Consider the following 11190-nt stretch of genomic DNA (forward strand, 5'->3'; position numbering starts at 1 on the left):
CACCACAACCACCACCACAACAACCACAACCACAATGAGAATTTCTCACCTCGGATTTCAGTGCAGGAAGCGATAGCTTCCTGTTGTTACCTCGTGACGTCAAGCGGCAGCAGGTGACATGACGTCACTTCCGGGGAACGGGACACGCTCCTCCCACAATGAGCTTCTCCGTAAATAAATAAATTAGAGTATGAACAAATTATGTTAATGTACCTTTCGATATTAGTTCATTTTAGTTCATTTGTTCATTTATTTGGTATAGCCCTGTGAGCCATTCGGCTCTTGAATCGGGTGCAACCGCAACAAACAAAAAACATGAACAAGAACACATCTTAAAGTGATTATGTGACTGTGCAAACAGAAAATACAGGAAAAAAATATCAAAATATTCCTGAAATAGCACCGTACACCAACTCTGTGTGCAAAAATCCCAGTGGGATGCAAGTTAAATAACAACAACAACCACAATACAACTAAGATTAAGGCCGTCAGTCTAACTCCGTACTACAATAAACATTAACATGGCCAAAACCAAAAAAAACTTTTCGAAATCACGAAAATAAAAGCCATAAATGCAATGTAACAGTGATCATAGGGAGTGTGACCGATTTTTTTTACAATAAACTACATAAATAAATTATAACACCAAAATCTAGAGCCATATTTTAGGCCACTGAATTGCAGTGGCAGCTAGGGGTGTACAACTCCTCTAGAGCAGTTTTGAGTGAAGATCTCATAGGTAGTGATTCAAGTTGCAGTTTATTGGCAATAGCATTCCAGACCCTGGGGTCATGAATAGCAAAGGCCCTTCCTCCAGTTTTTGTACGGCAATGGGAATGTGAAGCTGGTAAATGAGCGAATACCTGAGGTCAAATTTGTTCTTTGAAACAGAGAGGAGATCCAGTAGGTAGTCTGCGGAATTTTTTGTAAGTACATCGTGAATAAATAAGATCTGGTGCACAAGCTGTCGAACATTAAGAGATGTTAAGTTTGACCCAATGTAGAGATCACAGTGGTGAGTCTATGGGGCAGTGTTGAGTCTATGGGCAGTGTTGAGGCTATGGGCAGTGTTGAGTCTACGGGCAGTGCTGAGTCTATGGGCAGTGTTGAGTCTATGGGCAGTGCTGAGTCTATGGGCAGTGTTGAGTCTATGGGCAGTGCTGAGTCTATGGGCAGTGTTTATCAATTCTACAGAATCTGAGCCTCGCTCGCACTGCGTGTTCGCCTATCCGCACTACGATTTATAAAAGCACCCTGCTAAGGCCTCACGTGATAACAGCCCCGCCGAGTCGCCTGCCCATGATTCGAGGCACGGAACGTCGAATCTCCTCCTCCACCACGACCACACGAGGACATTGTTTTGTTTGTAACCTCACCACGAAGGAGGATATAGCTCAAGACCCCCTCCCCAGACACCTACGCAGCGTTGCGCTGGTGAGTGCCGCGTTGAGGCCTATTCCGGGAGTGTCACCGGTCTCGGCTAGATTGCCCAGCCGGCCGAGGCGGCACTTTGGCCGGCTACAGATGCCGCTGTCATGGGATGGTCTCCATAGAGACCTGGAAGATGGTCTCTAGGTTATGTTGTGGGTTAGCAAGCTTCCAAAGGATGCCTGAAGGCTGCCGCTAGGCTTCTGTAACGAATATTTGCTGCGTGTTTTAAACTTGAATTATTTGCAATGCACGCGTGTCAATGTGCTCTAGAGGAGTTGTACAACCCTAGCTGCCACTGCTATTCAGTGGCCTAAATTATGGCTCTAGATTTTGGTGTTATAATTTATTTATGTAGTTTATTGTTAAAAATTCGGTCACAGTCCCTATGATCACTGTTACATTGGATTTATGGCTTTTATTTTGGTGATTTCGAAAAGTTTTTTTGTTTTGGCCATGTTTTTGTTTATTGTAGTACGGAGTTAGACTGATGGCTTTAATCTTAGTTGTCTTGTGGTTGTTGTTATTTGACTTGTATCCCACTGGGATTTTTGCACACAGCGTTGGTGTACGGTGCTATTTCAGGGATATTTTGATATTTTTTCCTGTATTTTCTGTTTGCACAGTCACATAATCACTTTAAGATGTTTTCTTGTTCATGTTTTTTGTTTGTTGCGGTTGCACCCGATTCAAGAGCCGAATGGCTCACAGGGCTATACCAAATAAATCAACTATGAACTATGCGTCGCTCGAAAGACTTCACTAGAGCGCGTCGCGTTCAAGCTCGCTTTGTCTACCTTAGGAGCTTACAAAGTGCCGCCCAATAATTTACCGTGCGTCTGCCTCTTAGGCCGAGTGAATTGCTTGAACAAGTGCACATTCAGAAGCGTAAACTCTGCGAGTATCTCGTTTTAAATTTTGATTTGAAGCTTTCGTGACTGCGGTAATTCATATTCTTAGCTCTTTCGGTAAAGTCAGAGTTGAAGGGAAACAATAAAACAATAAAATATATATAAAACAAAAAAAATTCTCACGACGTTTCGACCTGATGACGACCGGTGTGTTATGGTCGAAACGTCGTGAGAATTTTTATTGTTTTATATATTTTATTATTTTATTGTTTCCCTTCAACGTGACTTTACTGAAAGAGCTAAGAATATCTCGTTTTATTCATAGTCCGTGTTTCCAAGGACAAAAAAAATTGCACATTCTCATTACCAATACATCAACCTGGCTGGCGGTCACACTTGCCAGGAGCCCCTTTCCCTGTCGGTTTGACATTTTTTTCAACTCAATTGTTTTTATTACACAGCTCTTGGACAGATGTGCGGCAGTGTTGGTTTATACCCTGGGAGGTGCTCTCACTTCAGGGGCTGTTTCATTGATGGGAAAAAACCTGAGCTGGGGCTGTAATCAATGTTGTTTTATTGATCTAGTTTAAAACATCAGCACGAACATCGGTGCCAAACTAACACGATGTGAGGCGCTAGATTTGAAGCTTTCGTGATGTGCAAGGATTCATACTCTTTGGATTTTTTTCGGTAAAGCCGCGGAGGTAAAAAAAAATCAAGTTAAACCCAAGTTAAACTTTAGCAGCCTTATAGTTTACAGCAGTATACTCTGCAAGGCAACCAGTTTGTCAGCTTAACTACTGCCTCCTGCCTCTGGTTCACGTGTGTAACGCTCTTCAACCTGCACACGGCCATCTCTCCGTCCCCAACCCCCTGCAGCATAACAGAAGGTGGCTTAACTTAGCCCCCCCCCCCACGGCCCTTCTTATCCCCCCCCCCTTAACCTGTATACAATCTCGGGTGTCTTAGAGTTCTCTTCACCTGATGCAGCAATTTTGCTGTGACGGTTTCCACCTCAAGACGGAAGCTTGTGCTGCTGCCTCCGAAACGTCGTGATTTTAATTGAGTTGTTTTTTTCATTTATTTATTTTATAGATTTTTTTTACCTACGTGACTTCAGCAAAAAAAAACAAAGAGTCCGATGCGAGGAGGCGTTTCCCCCAACGTTCGTTTTCTGCGGTGGCAAAAAATGCAGCCTCTGCGAAACGATGAGAACCTAAACATTTTGCTCAACACAGGAGGAACGTGTCCATCAGTGAGGGAGCCTTAGGCATGCATCCAATTGTCCCGTTGTGAAGGAGGAGGTCTTTAACCCGGCATGGTTGTCACCTGGTGTACAGGAGGTCGTGGGGTTTGATACCGACCCTGACACTCCCTGCTCTATCTTTGGAGTTGACGTTTCTCGTTTTATTAGTATATATATTTTTTTAAAGTGATTTGTTTTACTCTTCCTGTAACTCTGCACTCACGCCGTGTTTTTGTTTTGTGTTTGTTGTCATGTTTCTGACCCAGCGCCACAGCTGGACATCTGTGAAAAAAGAGCTTCATAGCGCTTTGGATTCCTCCTCTTGCAGTCTAAATAAATATCATTCCCACTGCTCCTCCTACTCCCTCCCCTTCACCCCTCCTAGCCAAGTGAAGGAAGCCGCCAGGCCGACCATCTGCCACCCCCCCCCCCCCCCCATGGAGACTTTCCACACCACCACCCGTTTAGTGGCCTTGCTGGTCGTTGTGCTGGGCGACCGTCACAACCCCTTCGCCCTGCCCCTTGACTGTGAGTAGCAAACAGCGCCGCTACCCCACTTGAGACGATGCCCCCTCTCAACGCTACTCCCACTAAAGGCCATTGACTAAACTCGACTCTTTTGACTTCACCAGGCAATGCCCACTGAGCTTCGTGGCTCTTTTTTTTTTCAGAAGCGCCCCGGCTCTTGCAAATGATAGCTTCAACGAAGCACTTCGACGTTCAAGCGGGGCCGAGTACTCGAAACACTTGTGGGTATTTGTTTGAGTAGTGTGTGGGTCTCTGTGTGAGTAGTGTGTGGGTATCTGTGTGAGTAGTGTGTGGGTCTCTGTGTGAGTAGTGTGTGGGTATCTGTGTGAGTAGTGTGTGGGTCTCTGTGTGAGTAGTGTGTGGGTCTCTCTGTGAGTAGTGTGTGGGTATCTGTGGGTCTCACACAGAGACCCACACACTACTCACACAGAGACCCATACACTACTCACTCAGAGACCCACAGACTACTCACAGAGAGACCCACACACTACTCACAGAGAGACCCACACACTACTCACAGAGATACCCACACACTACTCACACAGAGACACACACACTACTCATAGAGAGACCCAGACACTACTCACTCAGAGACCCACACACTACTCACACAGAGACCCACAGACTACTCACTCAGAGACCCACACACTACTCACACAGAGACCCACACACTACTCACAGAGAGACCCACACACTACTCACTCAGAGACTCACACACTACTCACACAGAGACACACAGACTACTCACACAAAGACCCACACACTACTCACACAGAGACACACAGACTACTCACACAGAGACTCACACACTACTCACTCAGAGACCCACACACTACTCACACACAGAGACCCACACACTATTCACACAGAGACCCACACACTACTCACACAGAGACCCACACACTACTCACACAGAGACCCAATACACTACTCACACAGAGACCCACAGACTACTCACACAGAGACCCACAGACTACTCACACAGAGACCCACACACTACTCACTCAGAGACCCACACACTACTCACACAGAGACCCTCACACTACTCACATAGAGACCCAGACACTACTCACTCAGAGACCCACACACTACTCACACAGAGACCCACAGACTACTCACTCAGAGACCCACACACTACTCACAGAGAGACCCACACACTACTCACAGAGATACCCACACACTACTCACACAGAGACACACACACTACTCACAGAGAGACCCAGACACTACTCACTCAGAGACCCACACACTACTCACACAGAGACCCACAGACTACTCACTCAGAGACCCACACACTACTCACACAGAGACCCACACACTACTCACAGAGAGACCCACACACTACTCAGAGAGAGACTCACACACTACTCACACAGAGACACACAGACTACTCACACAGAGACCCACACACTACTCATACAGAGACTCACACACTACTCACTCAGAGACCCATACACTACTCACACACAGAGACCCACACACTACTCACACAGAGACCCACACACTACTCACACAGAGAGACCCACACACTACTCACACAGAGAACCACAGACTACTCACACAGAGACCCACAGACTACTCACACAGAGACCCACACACTACTCACACAGAGACCCACACACTACTCACACAGAGAGACCCACACACTACTCACACAGAGAGACCCACACACTACTCACACAGAGACCCACACACTACTCACATAGAGACCCAGACACTACTCACATAGAGACCCACAGACTACTCACAGAGAGACCCACACACTACTCACACAGAGACCCACAGACTACTCACACAGAGAGACACACACACTACTCACACAGAGACCCACACACTACTCACACAGAGACCCTACTAACACTCTGCTGTATTTTCGCCCGCAGCTGCGGTTATCATCTCTGGCCACGTACGGTACCAAAGAAGCTCACATCAGGTGTATGCAGCAAAGCAGCAACCTCCGGACACACGACGGAAAGGTGCACGGTTGCGACATCACACACACACACGTACAGGGCCCAGTTGAGTACGCAGTTTGTTAAGGTGCAGCACTGCAAGTACTTGCTCGGCCCGGAGCGACCCCCCCCACCACCCTCGGGAGCGACCTCTGCCCGCTCGCTGTCTCTGCCCCCCCCACCACCGCCTCACACAGCCAGCCCCCCGTCGATGCTGACGGAGCCAGACAGGATGTACAGGGCGAGAGAGGGAGAGGCGGTGTACATGGAGTGCTCGGTGTGGCCGCCCGCCACCATCCTGTGGTGAGACCGAACGCCGCGCCTGAGCGTCCATCCCGCTCCGCCTCTCCTCTCGCTCTCCGTTCGCTGGAGACTCTTTTTGTTTATTTCACCGCCTGATGCCCACCGAGCCGTGCAGCTGTTTTTCAGAAGCTACCCGGCCATGTCGCAAACGACAGCCCTGACGACGAAGAGGCTCCTCGTTCATTCGGCATGCCGTCATCGCGCCTCGACGCTCCCTGTCGCGAGGGCTGTACGTGCCCTGAACTTCTTTCGCACCCTACATGGCCAACCGTGCTAATAAGAGGTACGGGAGCTGAGTCTGTTTTGTGAATGCCGCCAGCGGGTTTGCATGGCTGGCCACGTACGGAGCGAAAAAAGTTCAACATAGAACACTCCCATAGACTTCAATGTTAAAGGCTCCCATATACTTCAATGTTAAAGGCTCCCATAGACATTAATGTTAAAGACTCCCATAGACTTCAATGTTAAAGACTCCCATAGACTTCAATGTTAAAGACTCCCATAGACTTCAATGTTAAAGGTTCCCATAGACATTAATGTTAAAGACTCCAATAGGCTTCAATGTTAAAGGCTCCCATAGGCTAACATTTATAATTTCGCGCGTGCGGGGGCGGGGTTGGGCGACTGTCGATGGCCGCCACGCGGATGTGGCTCAGAGCGAGAGAGCGAGAGAAGGGCACTCAACGCGGCGGAGGGCCGCGTGAACCTCGCCGCTCCAACGTCCCCCGGGACGTTCGCCTCCGCGTCTCCCGAAGCCGCCGACCCCGGATCTCAAAACCCCCGACGGCATCGCCGTCAAACCGCAACGGTTCACGCCCCCCACCTGCCCCCCGCCTGCCCCCCCCCATGCCTTCCCGCGCACCGCCAGGTTCAGGAACTACCGGAGCTTGAAAGTTAAGGGCGAGCGCTTCCAGATCTTCGAGAACGGCACCCTTCGCATCCTGGACTTGCGGCGCGAGGACACGGACACTTACACCTGCTTCGCCACCAACAACCTGAACAGCGACCAGCTGCGGGCGCACCTCTCCGTCGAAGGTGAGCAAAGTCGCCGCCGGCAACAAACCCGCCGGCCGGAATCCCTCTCCGATCCGGCGCCGAGCCATTAACCGCCGCCGTCGAAGACGAAGATCCCCCGCCGTGTAGCCTCAACAGGCCGCGGGGGCGAGCGCCGTTAGCGAGCGGCGCCTGTGAAGGCCGGCACGGCGCACGAGGGGGCGGGTGGCCGGCGCCACGCCCGACCGCCTTTGTCTCCCCGGTGCTGGCGATGTTCGCCACACACCGCGCCGGGTGCTCGTTTGAGGCCGAGTCGACTTAGGGGAGGCCCAAGACCGGTTCAGATAATCGTCACCGCGTGTTGGTGGCCGTGAGCGGGAATCGAACTCGGGTTCGCAGGGTTCGTAGCGCGGTGTAGCGCGGTGTAGACCGCTACACCCGCCACCGCCACCATTAACTACCACCACCATCACCCCCACAACCACCCCCACAGTGGCGCCGGGCGGTGAGGAGGAGGACGAGGAGGAGGACGAGGACGAGGAGGACGAGGAGGAGGACGAGGAGGGAGACGAGGAGGAGGACGAGGAGGAGGACGAGAAGGAGGAGGACGAGGAGGAGGGCCAGGACGATGGCAAGGAGGCCTCTACGTCCTCGCCATCGGCCCCCAACGCCGGTAGCGGCCGTGACGGCGGTGCTGATGAGGGCGAGGATGACGACGACGAGCTGTTAGCTACCTCGCCAGGTACGCGGGAGGGCGGCGGCTTGGATCGTCTGACCACCCTGACGATGCAAATGGCCGTGGTCAGCCCAATGAGATCGGCGGCGCGGAAAGTCCTGGGTTTTAAAAAAACTTGGTTTCTGGCCACCCCGTGAATCTCCATTGGCTGCTCGGGTTCCCAAGTGCTTGCTCCATTCATGCTTGGATTCAATGTTAAAGGCTCCCATAGACTTCAATGTTAAAGGCTCCCATAGACTTCAATGTTAAAGACTCCCATAGACTTCAATGTTAAAGGCTCCCATAGACTTCAATGTTACAGGCTCCCATAGACTTCAATGTTAAAGGCTCCCACAGACTTCAATGTTAAAGGTTCCCACAGACTTCAATGTTAAAGGCTCCCGTAGACTTCAATGTTAAAGGCTCCCGTAGACTTCAATGTTAAAGGCTCCCGTAGACTTCAATGTTAAAGGCTCCCGTAGACTTCAATGTTAAAGGCTTCCATAGACTTCAATGTTAAAGGCTCCCATAGACTTCAATGTTAAAGGCTCCCATAGACTTCAATGTTAAAGGCTCCCATAGACTTCACTGTTAAAGGCTCCCATAGACTTCAATGTTAAAGGCTCCCATAGACTTCAATGTTAAAGTCTCCCATAGACTTCAATGTTAAAGGCTCCCATAGACTTCAATGTTAAATGGCTCCCATAGACTTCTATGTTAAAGGCTCCCATAGACTTAAATGTTAAAGGCTCCCATGGACTCATGGAGGTGCACACATCGAGGGCAGTCAACCAATTTGCGGTCAAACGGAGATAAAATAACGCTTTGACAATAAAACGATTCTCAGCATCGCAACTCTGGGCAGGGGTTTGCTGTTTTGGCAAAGAGCGTTGTTGACACGCGGGTGGCGGTGGTGGTGGTGGTGGTCCACCGCTCACCGCAGAGGAGTTACAATCGGGCACCTGACGTCAATGATGTGACAGTCGGCGTTTTAATTTACCAAATAGTTTTAAACGTAGTGTGATGGATCGTCTCTCTGAATGAGTGATTGGGTGGGTGGGTGAGTGGCTGAGTGAACAAGTGAGGAAGAGGTTTCAGTCTCAACTACCAACAACCTCCAACAAATCTTCCATCCCCTAGGAGGTGGTGGCGGTGGTGGTGTTAGTGGTGTTGGTGGTGTTGGTGTTGGTGGTGTTGGTGTTGGTGGTGTTGGTGGTGTTGGTGGTGGTGTTGGTGGTGGTGTTGGTGGTGTTGGTGGTGGTGTTGGTGGTGATGTTGGTGGTGTTGGTGGTGTTGGTGGTGATGTTGGTGGTGGTGTTGGTGGTGTTGGTGGTGATGTTGGTGGTGTTGGTGGTGATGTTGGTGGTGGTGTTGGTGGTGATGTTGGTGGTGGTGTTGGTGTTGGTGGTGTTGGTGGTGTTGGTGTTGTTGGTGGTGGTGGAAATGGAGGAGGAGGCGGAGGGTTATAGGAGGCCCCCCCGGTACTCGTACATCGCTCTCATCGTAGCGATGGCGACTGACGTCTCGTTTCTCCGCTTGCCCCTTTGCAGCGGCGATGGCATCATCAGCAGCGGCGACGACGTCAGTGGTGACGACGTCAGCGGGGCGGGCGTCCGCCACCAGCAAGGCGTCTTGCTGCCCCGGTGCCGCTTGGCCCACGGCGCTTCTGCTCGCGCTGGTGCCGTCGTTGGCGTGCGGCGGCGACGTCTAGAAGGAAGCTTTTCTTTCTCGCTCTCGCAAAAATCTTTACGATTTGCGATGCCCCGTTGCGTTCCGACATCGTTTCTCGTTTCCACGCATTCACGTTGTCCCGAGTTTTATTCGGGGAAAAAAGTAACTCGCCGTGTGCCCGCGACGTCTCGCGGAGAGCCGTCTTGCGTGACGATTTTAAACGCGAGTTGCGACTGAGTCATGCCCTGAAGTTGTTCCGTGCTGCTGCTGCTGCCGTGCTGAAGACGTAATGATAAAGGCGCCAAGTTAGCTGTTGCTGCTGTTGTTGACACAAATGTTGCCGTTGTTGATGGTCCAGCTGAGGCAGGGAGAAGCTGCCTTAGTCTTGCGGGGCGAACGCTGTTGTGGATCTGGTGGGGGGGGGGGGCGCTGTGGTGCTCTGTGAGTGATGTACAGCAAAGGGAGACTAGAGTCTTGTGCGTCCGTCTCGTCTCACACGCTTAGGTGAGGACATCACTGATTAAGAATATTATTTTGTTACCAGGTTAAGAAGGGCCCACAACTGGGGCCTATCGTTGGCTTCTGATTTCACCGATTTTCCTCGAGTCGAAATAAAAACATCTGATTGTGAATATAACAGCACGAGCTTTAACTACCCGGCTTCGCCCGGGACTTGGATTCACCACGTCCGGCCGCCTTTGTCTCCCGATGTTCACACCACAACATTTACACGTTTGAGGCTGAGTCGACCTAGGGGAGGCCCAGGACCGGTTGAAATAATCGTCACCGGTGGTGGCCGTGAGCGGGAATCGAACTCGGGTCGCCGGGTTCGTAGCGCAGCGTAGCGCTAACCACTACACTACCGCTCCCCCCCCCACACACAGACACACAGACACACACACAGCCACACACAGACACACACACAGACACACACAGACACACACAGACACACACAGACACACACAGACACACACACAGACAGACACAGACAACGCTAACCACTACACTACAATGCGTTACGCTTCCACGTGCGCGGGTCACGTGACAGATTTGATGTCACAGCTCACTTGCCGTGCAAAAAATAAATGCATTATTGAGCTCCCCCCCCCCCCCCTAAAATAGAAGCTAAAAGTGTATTTTTATAATGTTTGCACGGTGTACAGTCTGGAAAGTACCCACATGGCAAATTTAAAGTTTGTTGCATGTCGGGAAGTACGCTAAACATTTTGAACAGACACACATAATCACAACTTTGCCTTTTATATATCTGGAGATAAGGGAAACTACCGTTCGCAAACTATCACGGTTTGAAAGAGACGCTTAACGACGCCTCGGTGGTGTTTAAAGAAGTTGTTACCACGTAAAATCTCCACATTCTATGGGGAGCAAAATAAACACATCATGCTCCAGTTTAAATGCCCCGACCACCCGTGAGATCACCACGGAGCTTAGGCCAAGTTCGCTGACAGGTCACGGGACAGACCCAGATGCCATGGGTTGACT

General features: G+C 50.6%; 1 protein-coding gene across 5 annotated transcripts; it reads left to right on the forward strand.

Moving 5' to 3' along the window:
• The first annotated feature begins 1226 nt into the window (after window positions 1-1226).
• Window positions 1227-10324, forward strand: LOC142917262 (uncharacterized). Of its 5 annotated transcripts, none has more exons than XM_076061883.1 (7): window positions 1227-1434; window positions 3911-4053; window positions 5937-6029; window positions 6203-6308; window positions 7177-7343; window positions 7795-8043; window positions 9567-10324. In XM_076061883.1, exons 2-7 carry the CDS (start codon window positions 3963-3965, stop codon window positions 9725-9727), a joined length of 867 nt encoding a protein of 288 aa, XP_075917998.1. In that variant the 5' UTR covers window positions 1227-1434; window positions 3911-3962; the 3' UTR covers window positions 9728-10324. The 5 variants fall into 5 exon arrangements, with proteins under 5 accessions (XP_075917998.1, XP_075917999.1, XP_075918001.1 ...); XM_076061884.1 differs by lacking the exon at window positions 3911-4053 and adding an exon at window positions 4197-4274; XM_076061885.1 differs by lacking the exon at window positions 1227-1434 and adding an exon at window positions 4197-4274 and having other exon boundaries at window positions 3964-4053.
• Window positions 10325-11190: the final 866 nt, after the last annotated feature.

Source organism: Petromyzon marinus, unplaced genomic scaffold (genome assembly GCF_048934315.1).
Source record: "Petromyzon marinus isolate PM22_M1 ecotype Great Lakes invasive population unplaced genomic scaffold, UKy_Petmar_22M1.pri1.0 PM_G_Scaffold_44, whole genome shotgun sequence".
Lineage (NCBI taxonomy): Eukaryota > Metazoa > Chordata > Hyperoartia > Petromyzontiformes > Petromyzontidae > Petromyzon > Petromyzon marinus.

Coding starts and splice junctions, on each gene's coding strand:
- LOC142917262 (XM_076061883.1), top strand. CDS start 3,963: ATGGAGACTTTCCACACCACCACCCGTTTAGTGGCCTTGCTGGTCGTT. Junction 4,054..5,936: donor CTTCGCCCTGCCCCTTGACT/GTGAGTAGCAAA, acceptor TTTCGCCCGCAG/CTGCGGTTATCATCTCTGGC. Junction 6,309..7,176: donor CCGCCCGCCACCATCCTGTG/GTGAGACCGAAC, acceptor GCGCACCGCCAG/GTTCAGGAACTACCGGAGCT.